The 19,218-nt window shown below is 38.8% G+C and overlaps 1 protein-coding gene and 1 long non-coding RNA gene across 7 annotated transcripts in view; both read right to left on the bottom strand.

Moving 5' to 3' along the window:
- RAPH1 (Ras association (RalGDS/AF-6) and pleckstrin homology domains 1) overlaps positions 1 to 19,218 on the bottom strand; it is an 85,101-nt gene that overhangs the window by 21,127 nt on the left and 44,756 nt on the right. For 3 of the 6 annotated variants that reach the window (XM_060194073.1, XM_060194077.1, XM_060194078.1), the window contains exons 5-9: positions 17,049 to 17,129; positions 12,109 to 12,183; positions 5,680 to 5,757; positions 4,787 to 4,946; positions 1,218 to 1,339 (exon numbers count right to left, since the gene is read on the bottom strand). In XM_060194073.1, coding sequence (XP_060050056.1) covers positions 1,218 to 1,339; positions 4,787 to 4,946; positions 5,680 to 5,757; positions 12,109 to 12,183; positions 17,049 to 17,129 — 516 coding nt within the window. The remainder of the gene's footprint in view (positions 1 to 1,217; positions 1,340 to 4,786; positions 4,947 to 5,679; positions 5,758 to 12,108; positions 12,184 to 17,048; positions 17,130 to 19,218) is intronic. The other 3 variants (XM_060194074.1, XM_060194075.1, XM_060194076.1) reach the window with 3 other exon arrangements.
- On the bottom strand, positions 12,902 to 17,042 carry LOC132539398 (uncharacterized). The gene is made up of 2 exons (XR_009550656.1): positions 14,798 to 17,042; positions 12,902 to 14,764 (listed from the first exon to the last, which is right to left on the bottom strand). It is a non-coding gene; the product is annotated as an uncharacterized LOC132539398 (long non-coding RNA).

Here is a 19,218-nt window from a genome sequence, read left to right as displayed (position 1 = left end):
TTCCAGGGCTGAAACGTAGGCTTTTAGGCTTTGAGCATGGTAAACACATGCCTTACCTGCTAAGTTATCTTGTGGCCCCAGTCAATCGTAAGTAAACAAATAAACCATAAATGTAATGGATCCAGATGCAGAATTCAATTTGTGTCCTAGCTTTTAAAGAAGAAATTATACATTCTCTGAGATCACCCTTTTCTTTCTTTTTTGTGTGACTCAACTGAAATACAAACTGTTAGCTTTTTGATAATTGCTTTCTTAGTGGCCCATAAAAATATCTGTTGTATTCCCAAATAAATATCTAAACACACAAAAAAGATGTGTTATGATTAAGCATCTTTTAATGCTGGATTTCTGTTTTGTTTTTTCTCCACTATAATTTCTTAGTTCTTCAGCTGCACTTTTTATAAAATATTGGGTATTAAGAAATGTTTTCTCATATATTGTTTTGGAACAAATAAAAATGTCCAAATAAACCAAGGTAATATATATTTGAACTTCAAGTATTCATAATCAAGGTTACATGGCTTTTGTAAAATAATTCAAAACATCAGTCTCAATCAAAGTGCATTGGTTATGTGACTAGAGGAACTTAATATGTAAGTACTTTGCATTCATGGATAAGAAACTAAAAAAAAATAAAAATAAGCAGCTGGGGTCAGTACAGCTCTGGGTCATACAGAACAGAAACCCAGTGACTCCTTCCCTGGTGCTGTCTGCACTCTCCTCAGGGCTCACTGCGCCTGGCTCTGTAAGCCTGGCCGTCCCTTTAGCGCCTGACACCTGGGCCGCCCAGGCTCTTCCACCCAGTAGGGCTCAATCCTCTGCTGAGATTTTGTAGCTGCTGTGCTCAAAGCTGGTGGCTGCCAGTCTGGATTCTGTTGGCTGTGATAAATGAAACCTAGGAAGCGTTTAAAAATTCTCATCTTGCAGCAGGTTAAGCGCACGTAGCGCAAAGCAGAAAGACCGGAAGGATCCCAGTTTGAGCCCCCGTCTCCCCACCTGTAGGGAAGTTGCTTCACAAGCGGTGAAGCAGGTCTGCAGGTGTCTCTCTTTCTCTCCCCCTCTCTGTCTTCCCCTCCTCTCTCCACTTCTCTCTGTCCTAACAAAGACGACATCAATAACAACAATAATAACTACAACAATAAAACAAGGGCAATGAAAGGGAATAAATAAACATTTTTTTAAAAAAAACCTCATCTCTATAGGTTACTCATTCTTACCTGTGGATTTTTGAAAAGTGCATATTTTTCTATACGTTCCATAAACAAAAGTTTGTTTTGGCTATCTCTTGTCCAGTTTAGAAGATTTTCAACCAAATTTTCATGATCTTCGAAGATTCTCTCTGTCCCAAAATAAAATCATTGTTTTGTTATTATTCGTCAGCACTGCACTGAGATGGGAAACTTATGAGAAGTTATGCATATCAGACCCACAGAGTCCTAACCAGCACCATAGCTCTTATTCACCTGGCTGTCTTCGCTCATTTGTCAAATAGAGAGACATGTCCTAGATGTACGTGATTTCAGTAAGACCACATGGAAGGTTTAGGATTTGAATCTAGGTCTTCTGAACGGCAACATACTGGTTTTTATTTATTTATTTATTTTATATTGCCACCAGAGTTACTGTTGGAGATGGATGTCTGCACAGTGAATGCACTGCTCCCAGTAGCATTTTATTCCTTAGCTTGTTTTCTGCTTTCTTTTTGATGGGTAGAAATTGAGAGGGAATGATGAGAAACAGAGAGAAAGAGGATACCTGCATGGGTGGGGGTAGATAGCATAATGGTTATGCAGAGACTCTCATGCCTGAGGCTCCAAAGTCCCAGATTCAGTCCCCTGCACCACCATAAGCCAGAGCTGAGCAGTGCTCTGATTAAAAAAAAAAAAGAAGAAGAGGAAGAAGAAGAAGAAAAGAAGAAGAAGAAGGAGGAAGAAGAAAGAAGAAGGAAGAAGAAGGAAGAAGAGGAAGAAGAGGAAGAGGGAGAGGAAGAGGGAGAAGGAGAAGGAGAAGGAGGAGAAGGAGAAGGAGAAGGAGAAGAAGAAAGACGAAAGATGACACCTGCAACTCTGCTTCACTGATCATGAAGCTTCCCCTTTCAGGGGCTGGGGGTCTGAATCTGAGATCTTGCACATGCTCGTGTGTACGCTGCTGCCTTGCCCCCACAACAGACTCTTCTTCAGACTTCAGCCATTTCTAGTGACTGAAGTCCCATATATATTCAGAGACTGAGAAATTTCCAACAGAGCAATTTTGGGAGACATTCCATTTTTACTTGAAGTTAACACATCAAACACAATTTTCATATCTGCTATATCTAATTTTGCTCACGTGATTACTTGATTTTGATCACTGTGGGGGAGACAGCATAATGGTTATGCCAAGAGACTCATGCCTGAGGCTCCAAATTCCCAAGTTAAATCCCAAGACCACTAGAAACCAGAGCTGAGCAGCGCTCTAAGAAAAAAAAAAAACATACAAGAGAATAGATTATATTGATCACTGTCACTGAAAAGATTCTATCAGGTTGTTGGAAGTCATGAAGGATTTTTTTCATTTTTTGCCTCTAGGGTGATTGCTGGGTGTCAGTGCCTGCACTATGAATCCACTGTGGGTGTTGGTGCCTGCACCATGAATCCACTGTGGGTGTCGGTGCCTGCACCATGAATCCACTGTGGGTGTCGGTGCCTGCACCATGAATCCACTGTGGGTGTCGGTGCCTGCACTATGAAACCACTGCTCCTGGAGTCATTTCCCCCATTTCTGTTGCCCTTGTTACTGATGCTGTTATTGTTATTGTTGTTGTTGGATAGGACAGAGAGAAATCAAGAGAGGAGGGGAAGACAGAGAGGGAGAGAAAATGACAGACACCTACAGACCTGCTTCAATGCTTGTGAAGAGACTCCCCTGCAGGTGGGGAACTGGGGGCCTGAACCAGGGTCCTTGAGCCAGTCCTTGTGCTTTGTGCCATGTGCATTTAACCCGCTGGGTTACTGGCAACCCCACGACGAAATTTTTCTATGCAAAAATGTATCATGACTTTTCCGACAATTCAATACTCTGAAGGCTGACTTTAAAATTTCTCCTGGTAGTTTTCAGCAATTTCTGCTTTAGAGGTTTTAGTCAACTATATAAAATCCTAATTAGGTAGTATTTAAAATGACTACATCTTCCTAGTAAAGTGTGTCTGTTTTTTTTTTAAACCTCTGACACTGTATGCTGATAAAAGTCTATTTTGTCTGGTATTCACACAGTTTTCTTTCCATATGTGTCTTTTCACATTTCTTTTAGTTTCAGACTTTTGATCTGCATTATATTTATTCATAATTTCTAATAATCTTTATTATCCTAATGATTTACATTTATAATTTGCTTCCATCATTTTATTTTGGGATCTTAGCAGTCCTTTGTTTTCTTCCTTTCTCCCTTTCTTTCTTTCTTTCTTTCTTTCTTTCTTTCTTTCTTTCTTTCTTTCTTTCTTTCTTTGCATCCAGGGTTATTGCTGGGGCTCTGTGCCTGCTCCTGGAGGCCATTTTTTTAAAATTTTAATTTATTTAAAAAAGGAGACATTAACAAAACCATAGGATAAGAGGGATACAACTCCACACAATTCCCACCGCCAGAACTCCATATCCCACCCCCTCCCCTGATAACTTTCCTATTCTTCATCCCTCTGGGAGTATGGAACCAGGGTTATTGTGGGGTGCAGAAGGTGGAAGGTCTGACTTCTGTAATTGCTTCCCTGCTGAACATGGGCGTTGACTGGTCGGTCCATACTCCCAGCCTGTGGAGGCCATTTTTTAACCTTTTGTTACCCTTGTTTTATCGTTGTGGCTATTATTGTTATTGATGTCATTGTTGTTGGATAGGACAGAGAGAAATGGAGAGAGGAGGGGAAGACAGAGAGGAGGAGAGAAAGACAGACACCTGTAGACCTGCTTCACTGCTTGTGAAGCGACTCCCCTGCAGGTGGGAGCTGGGGTCTCCAACCGGGATCCTTCCACCGGTCCTTCCGCTTTGCGCCACGTGCGCTTAACCTGCTGCTCTACCACCTTTGTTTTCTTTAGTTCATTCAACAAATACTATACATACTATATTTGAAATACTGTGCACATGTGATTAATAATTAGAAAATATAATATAGGCAGTCACAGAAAAGGTAGTGACTTTTTTTTTTTCAAGCCATGTTTAAAAGCTGTGACTAGCACTAGTTCCCAAAACTGTAAGATTACAGCGTATAGTTTCACACTGCACCCACCAAGATAGTGAAGAAATATTATGTGAGTCTTTAACTTAGGATCATGGAAATACTCCAAGAATTAATATACAAATATTGTGCATTTCATATCAATGAACTCAAATTCTCTAAAAATACTTATGTGTATTCTCAGAGTACATTTTCATAGGGATTGATAAACTAGTAAGTTTGGGAGTTGTATATGTACATTCTGAGAGAAAGGGATCAGAATTAAATTTTATTTCAAGATGTAAGTAGTAAGGCCACAGAAAATACATTTTTAAAAATCTTTTTTTGGGGGGGAGTGTGTGTGAAATCAGAGCCTCTTACACGTGCAGTTTCACTCCTAGAGGGAGGCAGAGGGGGCGAGGACACCACAGTGCCAGGGCTCGAGGTGACAAGGAAATGGCTTTGTATTCAAAGGATAATTAATAAAATAACAAGAAACCCAAGGAGATATAGACAAATTCCATGAAGAAGTCTCAGTGTGCTCTACCACAAAAAGGCATTGTAATCCCACAGAAATTGAAAAGTAAAACAATCATTACTAACCCATTTGTAATTCAGAGATGGTTTCCACCAACGACCAGTCTAAACTGTAACCACAGTGGGACTTGTCCATCAGGTCATCCAGCACTTGTCTCACTGTCTGCCTCTCATCTACCATCATTGTTTTAGAACTATCATCAGACATGTGGACTCTGATCACAAGCTGTAACAGGTAGAAAGAAAATAAAATGCAAGCCAAAAAACAGACAACCTAAAAATGTATTCCAACATCAAGTAATATTCTGAACAATGTTCTTAAATATAAAGGGAAAATATAAGACTGTATGATACAAAAAAGACACCATAACACTGGTTATCAAATAACATACCTAAACAAACTGAAGGCATTTAATAGTCATCGTGGGTAAGATCATGATGGCAAGACTACTTTGTTTTAATCTTCTGGGAAGAATTTCAGACTAGAAAGTCATTTCTTATGTAATTAATTTTATCCACAAAATATTCATGTGAAGAGTATATTAGAAAAAAGTATCCCTCTGGGAGTCGGGCTGTAGCGCAGGTGGCGCAAAGCACAAGGACCGGCATAAGGATCCCGGTTCGAACCCCGGCTCCCCACCTGCAGGGGAGTCGCTTCACAAGCGGTGAAGCAGGTCTGCAGGTGTCTATCTTTCTCTCCTCCTCTCTGTCTTCCCCTCTCTCCATTTCTCTCTGTCCTATCCAACAACGACAACAACAATAATAACTATAACAATAAAACAACAAGGGCAACAAAAGGGAATAAATAAATAAAATAAATATTAAAAAAAAATTAAAAAAAAAGTATCCCTCTAACTCTCTGTACTTTAGAGACATGTAAGTAAAGCAACTGTTTATATATCTATAAAGCTGATTTCTATAAAATACTATTTCAAACCAGGAAAAACCTCAAATATCACCTTTTTCACTTGTGCCTCTTTGATTTTCTCTAGGGCAACTCTGATCTTCTCAGCCTTCAGTTTTGCTGCCTGTTCTTCCTGTGAATACAAAGCACTTCAGATAAACTCATGCTAAAATAGTGAGAACTGCTGAGAACTTTTTAATCCTGGAGGATATTTCTAGCATTTGACTTTTAAGAATGTCACTTTACATATTTACATAAAGCACACTGAAAAATAACTTCACAAAGTGGTAGCAGGTATACTATATAAAAATAATTTTAAAGACCTCTTTCTGTAACAGGACTAGATTCTGTATGACAGAGAAAAAGAACCCTGGTGTGTAATAGACCAGTGAGTTTGGTTCCATTACTCGGAAGCAGATACATGTCAGGTTCTGGGCCAAGGAGAATATGCGTGCACATGGGGTGTCCACCTGCCACTCTGTCACACAGGGACAAACCCCACTCGTACTCGGTCTCCTCCACGCATGGACTCTGGCATATTAATGCTGGGTTCTGTAACTATGCAAATGTGTCATCACAATCAAGGCAGCAGTAAATGCCCACTTATTTCTGTGTGACCATGTAGTAAAAATATTTTCAATAAAAATGTACTACATTTTCATTAATATAACAATACAAATAGAGAAGGCTGTATTATATCCTAGACTTTGCTTTGGAAAAATGACAAACGCCTCATTGTCAGTAAAGTCTATTTCCATTTTTAAATGTTTAAACACTAAGTATAAATTTCCAAACATTACTTTCTAGGCAGTTGCACTTATTTTTTGCATAAAATAACACATAGCTCAGCAATACCTGGACTTACCTGTACCTTCCAGCAATAGGCCATAGCACACTGCAGCCTTACTCTCCAGGTGAAACAAAAATCAGGCAAATAAACATTTGGTTATAAAGGACTTCTAGATTCTAAGCTTTGACTATTCTAGAGAAAATATAAACTGCCATCTCATATATCTTACTTAATGTGACCTTAAAAGAGAAAGAAGGAAAGAAAGAAAAAATAATAATTTTACATCCATCAGCCAAACTCTTACTTGGGATTATGATTAAAAGTCATAATCTTCATTAAAAAAAGAAGCAGAAGAAGTCAGTTCATTCAATGGATTTTCTATTCTCCTAAATTCTTTTGGCTCTCTTATGAACTCCTCTCTTTCCATTTCACACTCTAGCTGTCTCACTTCATTTCAAGCTTAGTCTTTACTGGTCTGTGGCAGAGAAAGCAGTGCCTAGGGAAGACAGTGGGCTTGTTTGCCAGAAATCTGATCCTTTTCAATGGAAGGAGCCAGTGAATTAACATAATATAACCTAGGCCTGGAAATACTATCTGTAAACTCGATTAAACAGTGAACAAAGAACTTTAATAGTGGAGTGGGCTAAGTTAAGTCTTGGCTGAGTTAAAGATTAAATCATGCTAGCCTACCTAGCCTACAAATAAACATGATAAAATAAGTTGATGGTATATTGCAACCTAAGAAAAAAATTTTCTTCTTTCTAAAGTAGGCTATAGAATGAAGAAAAACCCTAGAACTACTTTTGTTAAGATTTTGGTTCTAGTATTCTATAGATGTATCTTAGGGGGAAAAAAATCATGATTTAAATCATCAAACTGTGCTATGCGTTTCTGATAACTGAAATACTACTCTAGAAATGAATTTTAACCATGAGCATTTCCTAGTATTCACTATGAGATCAGCTGTTGGATCGTTCTGTTTATTTTTGAAAAGAAAAAGAAATTCGGAAGCCTTATGAGAGTTTGCCATGATATAATAAATAATCTCATATTCCTCATGGACCATCCATTCACCCATTCACATATTGGTAATGAATGGTTGTTATAGGGAAAAAAAATAAACAAAGCATATTCTCAGTATTCCATTCATTCCTGAAAAGTAAATTTAAATCTCAAAGTTTGAGGAGAGAAAGCTGACATGTAGAATCAATGCTTGATGTACTTAGGATGTAAACATAAAACTCCATGTGATCAAAATTAGAAGAAGTGAAAAGAATTAGAAAAAATGAAGGGAAAAAAGGACAATCAAGAGAATAAAAAGGGCAAAGGATGGGCTAGGAAAAAATATTTTCTGATTCTTACTCAGACATTGCTTAGAAAAGACAGTGACAAAGCTCAACAAGAAAATGAACAAGCAAGTATAAAAATGGGCAAAAACTTTACCAATGAAGATATATGGCAAATAAACCAATGAAAACATTATCAGGTTACATTTCATCAGTAAACTGCAAGTTAAAATCACTACCATGCACTTGTTAGAATTGTCGAGATCCTAAACACCGGAACCAACGAATGCTGTTGAGAAAACTTTAGTGCTGTGGTCTATTTCTCTTTCTGCCTGTCTCCAACTTAAAAAAAAAAAAAAAAGAAGAAGAGGAAGAAAGAAGAAAGAAAGGAAGAAAGGAAGAGAAAGAAAAAGGCATAGAGGAACGACAAAGCATACTACTTCTTCTAGCGTTTGCCAGCATACTACTAACGGCAAGAAACATACGAGAAGGCTGTATGACTCTAAATAAAAAGATGAATCGCAATCTTAGGTGGGCAGAGATATGAGTATGTGAAGTGGAGGATCTGGGGGTGTGTGTGAAAATATTCTATACATTAGTGGTGGATTTGAGTTTGCCCAAACTCATGGAATGGAATGCACCAGCTCAAGAGTGAACCCTACTGTAAACTAATAGCCTCCTGGTGAGGATGATGGAGGATGTGTCAAGTCAGGTTGGTCACTCCTGTGGGGATGCTGGTCATGGAGGAGGTTATGTGTGTGTGGAGTGGGGAATGTGGAAAATCTCTATCTTCATGTCGATTTTACACTCTGTGAATCTGAAGCTTCTCAAAAGAATTTAATTGAAAAAAAGAAACTAGGTACTATCTTGATTTAAATGCAAAACAAGTGTGTCTACAACACTACTTATTTTAGTACACTGTTTGCAAAGAAAACACAACATAGCAAGGCTATCTTTTGACTCTAAAAATGTTCTTCAATTATAGGATTTGCTGCAACCCTCTGATCAGTTTCTGCTTCTCAGGCTATTAAGAAATATGAGACACATGCACCGAGTTAACCAGCATTAAACCAATTAGACTTAAGGATCCATAATCACTTTTTATGTAAAGCCGTTAGCTGGGGCTATTTTAACATCTGAATTCAGCTAGTCTAGGTGCTCAAAATGCTCAAATAACTACAAAAACTGGCCTTATGCTAAATTTACCAAATTAAAATTTAAAAGGTAGGCCAATTTTAGTTTATACATCTCCAGTTTATTCACAAGGATAATCCACAAAGACTTTCCAGAAACATAAGTGATCACACTAACTCTAGCTTTTGAAAGCCTGAATACTACCACTGGAGCAAAACTGGAAATAAAATTACTTATAATCATTTGCAAAATTCACAATACTTTATACACCCTGTAGATAATAAGCTCTTCCTCAAAAAGTTTGATATTTATCTACTATACTTAAGCCAAACCCATTTCATATTTTGAAAACTTAAACCAGGAAGGAAGAAGCTAAGCTCAAGAATGCTTTGTGTTTCAGCAAAGATCCATATATGATGAGTTTACAGTTTATAAAGACAATGCAAATTTACGGCCAGCTGTGGCCCAAGTTTATGCAAAGAACAAAGCCTTATCCATGCATGTTCTCACTCTCTTGTGGCAAAGCCAACACACTCAGGTTTGGAGTACGCTGTCCTATCTTCTGACTATCTTTCTTCTTAACACTAACAACGACCCTAAATATAATTCTAACAACAGCCCTAAATATAAATCGAGGGTTCCTCACACATGTAACAAATTTTCTTCTCTCCTCCTCTTTGAAGAGAAGACAACCTATTCTCTAGCTGGAGAAAAGAAAAAAAAAAAAAAGCCCAAGGGGCTATCAATAATCATCAAATACTAAGCCTCCTAATTTACATAAAAGACAAAAACCAGGGGAAGATCTTAGGATTGCATGAAAGCCAATGCTGTGGCTATGAAATGGTGGAATGTTCTCTCCAGTGTTAAAATGACAATACTCAGAGTTACAACCAGAATCCTTTCAAGAAAGGATTAAAATTTTGTGAAACATTTTTCAATACCAACAACATTCTTATAACTCCCCTGAAACAAAGAACGAGTGGCCACCACTCCTGTCTCCTTGCTCTTGTTCTCTCTCTCATTCTCTCTAGATGCAGAGAGGTGGGTGAGAAGTGGCACAACCTGGGGGCAGAAGTGGTCTGCACATGGCAGCTGGCATCACTGCTCTAGGGAGAAGGGAGAAGACAAGATGCTGGCTCCATCTGCCCAAAACTTGCAAAGAATAATTTCTGTGGCAGGAACTTTGCTTTTCACTGACAGGATTATGGTAAACACTATCAGGTGTATAAGGTATTCAGTAAATCTTTTGAATGAGTAAATGAAAATCTCTTATTAAATTTTTCTACTACATTAAAAAAAAAAAATTCTTACCATGACTGGAATGATGTGGTTCCTGTCTACGTCTTCACACCCAAAGCAAGAAACTCATCCTCATTAAACTATCCTGGCTCCAGCAGCAGCTTTTTTCCATCTCAGGCACGCCAAGCTCCTTTCTCCCTTGTACTATTATTTCAAGAAACTCTTCCCATCACACTCAAGATGGTTTCTCTTCATCCTTCAAGGTTTAGATTAGAATGTTCGCCCGCAGTGTAGTTTGATCTTACTGTCTGAATGAATGTGCTCCTAGTCTCTTCTCAATATCCTTATTACAGCTTTGCCTGGTTTGCTTTAAAGCACTTAATAACATTAAAAAAAAACCATACTTTATTGTTAATTTTTTAAAAACTCTATCTTCATAAGCAGACTGTGAGTTCCTGAGGCTGGAAAAATCTGTCCACTTTATACAATGTTATAACCTAGTATCTCAAGTGATTCAACAAGTATCTGCTGAATAAATAGGCAATGGAAATGGTAGATGTTGTTACACTTAATCTACAGCAGTGTACAAAATGGACTGGAGGAGGGGCAGGCAAGAATAAAGAGGTAAGCAGAAAAGCCCTGGCAAGGGATGAATAAAAGCCTTCTAGTGGGGTGGCAATGAGAATGAAATGGATGGGTGAAGCGGGTGATTTCTGCAGGTTCTGACAACCTTCACTGTAGGTTTGAAGCATTGAGTGAGAAGAAAGGTTCCAACAATGGTAAAGGGGTAGTGATTAGAAAATGACAGAATTCTGAATAGCAACAGAAATGTCAGAACACATACACTGTGGGGAGAGAGGGAGAGCGGGACTGAGGTGCTGGTGAATCTCGGGACACATCTGAGAGCCACCTGGAGATATGCCAATCTCAGGGAGAGGGGACCAGACTAGAAGCTGAGACTGTGCATGTTGATTCCACAGAGAATGGAGAGAAAGTAAACCAAGAAGGAATCACAGAGCTTTGCTAAGTCTGTGAAGTACACCTTATCATCTGCAGAGACATCTGCCTTTTTCTGACCTTCAAGATGTCTCCATCATCATTTCTAGGTCTACTATACAGAGAAATTTAGGTAGAGAAAGAATTTCAATGATGAAGCCCGGATGGCTTTTTTGATTTGCTTTCTGAGAGATCTCAGTGTTACCTTTATCAACTTCCACACATTTACATGGTTAGAAAGAAATGAAAAAACAAATAAATAAAATCACATGTACATCAAATAACTTAAAAACAATATCAAAATTACTATGTACATTTTCCAGTACCTATGTATAACCAAGTCTGACATTTTAGAACTCAATATTTAAATTAGATCAGGAAATAAAAACATGCCATGAAAAGAGGTGGAAGCCAAGCCAGCCTCTCCTTTCTACTATCTTACAGTGGTAAAAGATTTTAACTGGCATGAAATACCAGCTCAGTGAAAACCCAGCTAGACTGATCCAAACCACTTTGAGGTGGAAAACCAAGAAATTAAAATTGTAAGCCTTTCATCCCAATACGACTAAGCTAATGTAAATTAAGATTCTGTTTACAAAATTTAAAAAGTGGCAATAATATAAACAGGAATCAGAAATCAAAGTTTAAGAATCTCACAGGAAAAAAAAAAGAACCTCACAGTATGAATATTTTAATTAGTTTGTAGTTAAAAGTTAAAATTAACACAATGATATTTAGACTTTAGGGTGAAGTGCATTGTTAGAGAAAGGCCAACAGGCATGTTTTGGGAGACTATCAGGCATTTATGAAGGTTTAAATATTAGTGAAAATTAAGGTTATTTTTTCCTCTTAGTATTTTCTGCTATTTATTAAGATTAGTAAATCATTACCTTCATTATGAAAAAATACACCTAAAATTAAGGACAGAGGTTCTGAAACAAGGAAGCATGACCTGAAAAATCTGAGAGCACAGTCAAAGCCAAATCATCTTCTGCCTACAAAGCAGTGAACCATTGCATGCTGGTAGAAGTGTCATCACCTGGGTCAGCAAATGAGAAGGTTTTCCTGCACTGTTTCTCAGAAGAAGGGAGGTTTCCCTGTCCAGATAGGAGTGCTTGTGTAGAAAAAGAAAGAGAAAAACAAAAGGCAATCGGAGTCAGTGGAGGTTTTATGTGTTATCAAGACAAAGCAAGAATGATTTTTGATTTGTTATAATCAGTCTCTTATCTTTTCCCTAAATGCAATGAAATATGTCCATAAAGAAAATTTTAAAAGAAGGTGGTGGGGGAAGGAAGAAAAGAAGGAGAGGAAAAGATACCACGTCATCTACATCAGTAACTACTTCCTAGATGACGCCAGCTGATTTCTCTCTCAAAGCAGATCATACACAGCAAAGACTACAAATCAAACTGGTTTTTAGGGCAGTCTTCTCCCCGTTCCCCCCAGTATTGCATCACACCACAGATAAACAGTGTTAAAAGTTCAAAGGCTTCTTGGTAAAGCTCATATAGTAAAACCACATATAAGTCCGAAATAACTTTAAGCAAAAAATTCTTATAGAAGCAGAGTTAAGACTTTACCATTTTAAAAACTTTTGCAAGTTATTTCTGGTCAGTTAAATTATTCACACCAAGAAAAACAAAGTGCTTCATGGACAGCACCTGCTTTCAGTCAGATTTTATTGATTCACTGAATATACTAATAGCGCTGTGTTACACAGCAAAGCGCTTGAATATTAAATGGATAATACAAATAGATTGGCTAAATTATTCAGTTTAAATAGCGTATTTTCATAAAAATCATTGGTGCATAGCATCGTCCCTTTTTTCCCCTCCTTAATAATTCTCTACAGAATAACACATTATATAGGAAGTTCACAGACCGCATTTATATCGGCCAGACTGCCGCTTGAATACATGTATTCAATTCACACTTGCCAGTCCCTAGATAATTTTGAGTCGGTGTTGGTTTTCTAATGACGTGTGCTTACTAATTTTCTCTCAAAACAGTGCATGGGGTGGTCGTGACTGGAGAGCTCACAGCACCATGTGCAAGGACAAGGGTTCACCTCCCCACCCACCTGCAGCTGTCTTTCTCTTTCCATCTCTACCTCCCCTTTCTCTCTAGCTCTATCCAGTAAATAAAGATATGTAAGGTGCATGCTAAAGTGGTGTTAAATCTAACTAGAATGCTTTGTTCTTGAGAAACAAGTTATCTGGAAAGAAAGCTGGGTTAGGCGAACGATAAAGCAGCCCCACTCAGAAAGTTCAGTGTCAGAGATGAGAAAAGACTCCCTACTGGGTCAGGGTTAAAGGTCAACACTGGAGCAGAGACTTGCAGGCCTAGGGCTCCAGCTCTGCATGGCTGCATAGCAGAGCAGCTGGGTGGGGTGCTCTGGTCTCCCATTTCCTATCTCATAAATCAAGTCCTTTAAAACAGTGTATTGCTTTGAGCTTACAAACACTATTACAGAAAATGCTACACTGATCTTTGCTCATCGTTATACTCACCGTTATATATTTTGAATTAGGTTTCCTACCTCAGATTTCACTGCATATATATATATATATATATTAATGACTGTCTTAACTTCATACCTGCCCCTTTCACCCACTCCTGAAAAAAGTAAAAAAGTAAAGGGAATCAAGAAAGAAACCTAGAGTGATTTCTTTAAGGGGCAAACTCATCACAACTATCTATCACTCAATGGAGGTGAGACAATAACAAGAATAATGACCATTATCTCTAAGTCCACATTTCCTTAAGTGGCATAATCCTCATGCAGCGAAGGGCTGGCTGGACCATCCATGATGGCATTAGGCAAGGAGAACACTTCTGAAAACTCAGTCTAATCTGAAGAGAAAGCTGGAATGAAGAAAGAATGAAAAGGCTATCAAAAAGAACACCTCTAACTTTGCCCAGTCCTGCTGCTTCCAGTCACTCCTTTAATACTCACATGTCAGGGGTCAAATTAATTTTAAAACAAATTTTGTGTAAAATGTAGAAGATGACTTTTTAAAAACCTATTCTTATTGACTTAATCTGATTCATAAAGGCTACATTCCCAGAAGAAATGTGCCTAAAATGAGACGATTATCTATATTCAGATAATGCTTCAAGTCTGTAAGTAAATTAATCTGTTTCAAGGCCAAGGAGATAGCATAATGCAAACGACTTTCATGTCTGAGGCTCCAGGTACCAGGTTCAATCCCTGGCATTGTCACGAGCCACAGCTAAAGCAGTGCTTTCTTCTCTCTCATTCAAGTAAAATAAATGAGTCAGTCTGATTCAGGCCATGAAAACAAACTATGATTTGGGAAATAGAATTCTAGACATGTGTAGGAAATTAATAAGTAAATTAATAATTTTTGTTGTTTTTTTAAAAAATATTTTATTTACTGGAGAGAGAAAAAGAAACTGAGTGGGAAGGAGGAGATAGCGACACCTACAGGAAGCTTCCTCTCTGTAGGTGGGGCTTGTACCTGGGTCCTTGCACATGCTCACAGTAACATCTGCACTCAGCCGAGGGCATCACTGCTAAGCCCCTAAAAGATCTTAACATTTGCTTAATGAGTCCTCAAACTTAAGTAACCCCTAAGTCTTCAACTACTAAATGGGGGAGACAGAGTGATAGTTATGCCAAAGATTTCCATGCCCGAGACACCAGGGTCCCTATGTTCAACCATATGCCAGGGCTGAGCAATGCTCTGGTTAAAAAAATGCACCACCATATGCCAGGGCTGAGCAATGCTCTGGTTAAAAAAAAAAAAAAGACTTTAAATTAGTAAAAACTCTATAATTTGAACAGTGAGAAGCAGTGATTGGTAGCTATATTTAAGGATTTAATGGAAGCTATCCATCAAAAAATATTAGAAGATCTAAACAGCTTGTACATATAAGGGGGATAATTATAGGGCAGGGAGATAGGGGGGTCAGTGATGCAAAGAGACTCCAAAGTCCCAGGTTCAGTTCCCCCACACCACCATAAACCAGAGCTGAACAGTCCTCTGGTTAAAAAAAAAAAAGGTATGGAGGGATAATCATCATGCTCCCCGAGTGAGATGAGCCCAGACATAGAAAGCGAGGCCAGAAGCAACAGCAGAGTATGTGGGGGAGAGCTCAGTTTTTTTTCACTTGATAAAAACAAAACCTGAATTTCACTGGTCTATTAGCTTGTTTTCCTTCTCTCTTCCCCCCTCCACGCTCCCCTCTCCCATCTATTTATTCAGTTTTCCAACTTTGAGCTTGGAATCATGGGAGGCCGTGGAGATGCCAGGTGACCAGCCAGGCAGCCTTGTTCTCAGTGTGCAGAACTAAGAGGGAGACAGCTGACAATTACACACGGAGTGCTAAGTGGTGGGGCACTGAACCCCAAGCTACAGGCTCAGTAAGCTATTTTTGAAAAAGTTCAGAGCCTGGAGGGTGAGCATGAGGTGGTTGGGAGTAGAGTGAGGGGGTAAGAGAGTCCTGAGAGGAGAGGGGGAGGGTTGCTGTCCTCAAGGAGACATGTCAGGAAGTGCTTAGGAGTTCGCCAGAGCTGTCACAGGGAGAGGAGAGGGGAGTGCTGCTGATACCTCAGTGGGAAGGAAGCCAGAATTCCAGATGGCCTTCAAGGAAGGGACAATGTCACAAAGTAACAGCATGATCTTTAAAAATATTGTTATATGAAAAAAATCACAGATGGAAAATAATGTTTATAAAAATTTGAACTTGGAACCCAGCTGTACTTTATACATAAACGCAAATTAGTTTTTAGAGAATTTTAGTATCTGTTGACTCTTTCAGGGATGCTTATTTACCATGTAAAATAAACTGAGTTTAAGCATTCTTATGTTCTTATGTTCAGAATTTACCAGGAGCTATACATCATGTTGGAAAATCATTTCACTAACAGGAACCTCACTCCCAGTAAGAGCTGTCAAGATGGAAGGAGGGACGGAGAAAGGAAGAGAATCTGATTCAGCTGAGTGGTGGTCAGGCATTTGGTTTTTTTTTTGTTTTTTGTTTAAGTTTCATAAGTGACTTTGAAGTAGCACTACCACAAACATAATTTATGATACCCTAGTAACTACTGTTAAAGGAAGTGGCAAACTAATTAGTATATTTTAAATTAAAGTACTATTCAAATCTTGTTCATTTCAATAAATCAATGCAAAACATTATTCTACATTTTTTTCTCATACTAAGCCAAGATCCAGTGTGCATTTTATCCTATAGTTTCAAATATAAACCATGTGTGTTCAAATGCTTAACAGGCATGTGCAGCTCGTGGCTACAGAGCAGAACATTGCAGGGGCTGGCTGGTGGCACACCTGGTTGAGCGCACATGTTATTATAGTGCACAATGTCCCAGGCTCAAGCCCTTGGTCATCTGCAGACGGTAAGCTTTGTAAATGGTGAAGCAGGGCTGCAGGTGTCTCTATCTCTCTCCCTCTCTACCTCCCCCTCCCCTCCCCATTTCTATCCAATAAATAAAGGGGGGGAAAAAAGCCCAGAACATTTCAGCTCTGAAATTTATGCTTCACCTATATTTTTTGCTTCTTCCTTTACTTCTGGTAATCTCACTTTTCTTAAATCCTAAACTTGTCATTCACAGGCCAGAGGATATATTTCTGAGGAAAAAAATAGATTTTCAGTTGAATATCAGTACAGGAGAGTGATTTCTACCTGACATACCTATTCTGAAGAACACCTAAATTTGTTCAGTATCTTCACAAATTTAAAAGTTCCTAGCTTAAGGGAAAAAACAAAACACAAGTGGTTTCATGGTCCAACACAAAGTCTCTACCAGGTGCACTAACAACTATGTCTTACCATGATATTACTATTCAAAGGTACCTCATGATAAAGTTGCTCATTTAACTTTGGAACTTAGTTTAATTTTCTTTGAGAGTACAAGGCTTCATCATTAGGAGTTCTAAAGAATCCACTCCTCTTCAATGAAATTAAGTAGTCTCAGGAACTGTGTGTAGAACTTACAGGTGTCAGCTCAGCCTGTTCTTCTGGAAAGTCAATATGACGCTTGGCCTGCTTGCTGGGACATCTCAGAGAAATAGCATGCTGTGAAAATGTAGGAAGGAATAAAATGATAGGTAAAGAAGGTGGAAAAGGGCAACTGTCATTATCATGCAGGAGGAGAAAAAGGTCACTGAAATGAGTCACTGAGACAAAGTAGCAATGAAAAGTTGCATGCACATTTCACCAAATTATGCAAAAATTAAAAACAAAGACAAAAAAAAACAAAAGCCAGAATCAGGTGCTCCTAGTAGGTAAGGATAACCCCATCTTTCTGGATACAGAGCTTTCTGAGAGAACGTGCAGAAAGGTCGCTGTCGCTGTCTAACAAACACCAGCTCGTGCTGCTGAACAGCAAATGGGTGCCTGCTTACTGCTTTCAAGCCCTCAATCTTTCCTTCTGACTTCCAAAGTCCTTCTCTCTAAGCTCTTCTAAGGTCCTTTACAGCTTCCCCAAGTTGTCAGTTTACTTTGCCACCTCAGCTCCCCCCATTCCTAAAGAAGCCACACCACCTATCAAGAGAATCTTTTTCAGTAACATGCATCTTTAACTCCACCTGTGTTCTTCTTCTCCCCAGCTGTGGATGAGCAAATCGGCTTTCCTCCTTTCCGACGCTAAGCAGACCCTAGATTCCACTTACACCCACTAACATCAACTAGCATAAGTCAGATGAGAGGAGGAAGGCAAAACAAAATGCAGTTCTTCTAGGTGTTCTCCTCTTGTTAGATTATTGTTTTCTCCTTTTCACTACTAAATTCCTTTCTATTTAAAATTTTACTTATTTATTTGATAGACACAGATACAGGAAATTGATAGGGGTAGGGGAGATACAGAGGGAGAAAAAGACACCAGCAGCACTGCTTCACCGCTCTGAAGCTCCCTTCCTACATGTGGGGACCAGGGTCTCTGTGCATGGTAACATCTGCACTCTACCAGGTATGCCACTGCCTGGCCCCTGCATTTGCTAAATTAGTGCCACAGTGTTGTACTTCTTCCAAATCTGTGTCTCTAACATTATTTCCCTGCAATTGAGCAGTCACCCCCCCCCCCCCCCCCCCCCGCCCAAGTCTCACTGTTTGAGATGTAAAGCACTTTGTAATTCATTCTCAAAATCGTTACTGCCGTTACCCAAGGGGGAGTTCTCTTTATCCTAGCCCTCACCTCAAAGTACTAAAATTCCTAGCTTCTATGCACTTCTCTCTCAGACACTGACTTATATCCTCATAAAGACACTGTGGTATTATGCTCACACTTTTTATCCCTGATAGCCCAAGATCAGTGTTGAGACACTCCGTTTTGTTTTGAAACACAAAAACTTAGTGTAGAGAGTTGGGTGGTAGCGCAGCGGGTTAAGCACAGGTGGCACACAAAGCGCAAGGATGGGTGTAAGGATCCCGGTTCGAGCCCCCGCTCCCCACCTGCAGGGGAGTTGCTTCACAAGCGGTGAAGCAGGTCTGCAGGTGTCTCTCTGTCTCTTTCCCTCTCTATCCCCCCTCCTTTCTCAAATTCTCTCTTTCTCTATCCAGAATAAATAAGTTAAAAAAAACTTAGTGTAAATAACTCTTATTTCCAAATGCTTATTGGTTAAATTTAAGTCTACAGTTAAATACCTTATTAAAAAGTTGGATGAAATGGTAAGTTACTAAAGTTCAACCCATCTTTATGAAAAGAGGATATTATATATGTATGCAAAATGACAGATAATAAAAAAAACAGTAAATATGGAAACAAAGATAAAGTACTGTTATCTTAACAAAAATAGGAAGGGATTATGGAATGATTAAAAGTGGTTTTAAATTCCATAAAATACTAACTATATTTTTAGAAAAATAATAATCTCCAAGTCTAATTTTTACCAGCTCTTTACATCATATTTATAATCCAGGAAGTTATCTCATGACATGCACACAAAACAGAATGGAGGTCATCGTCATCTTTCCATAAAATATTTGCTCTGAACAATCTGTTAAAAAAAATTACTTGAAAAGCTATAGAAGTCTCCTGGAATGTTCACAAAATTCTCTCAAAAATTCTCCACAGGGCAGGGGCAGATAGCATAATGGTTATGCAAAGAGACTCTCATGCCTGAGGCTCCAAAGTCCCAGGTTCAATCCCCTGCACCACTATAAGCCA

Source organism: Erinaceus europaeus, chromosome 7 (assembly GCF_950295315.1).
Source record: "Erinaceus europaeus chromosome 7, mEriEur2.1, whole genome shotgun sequence".
In the NCBI taxonomy this organism is placed as follows: Eukaryota; Metazoa; Chordata; class Mammalia; order Eulipotyphla; family Erinaceidae; genus Erinaceus; species Erinaceus europaeus.
The sequence above is the reverse complement of the archived record's forward strand: the minus strand, read 5'-3'. Positions and strand labels throughout refer to the sequence as shown.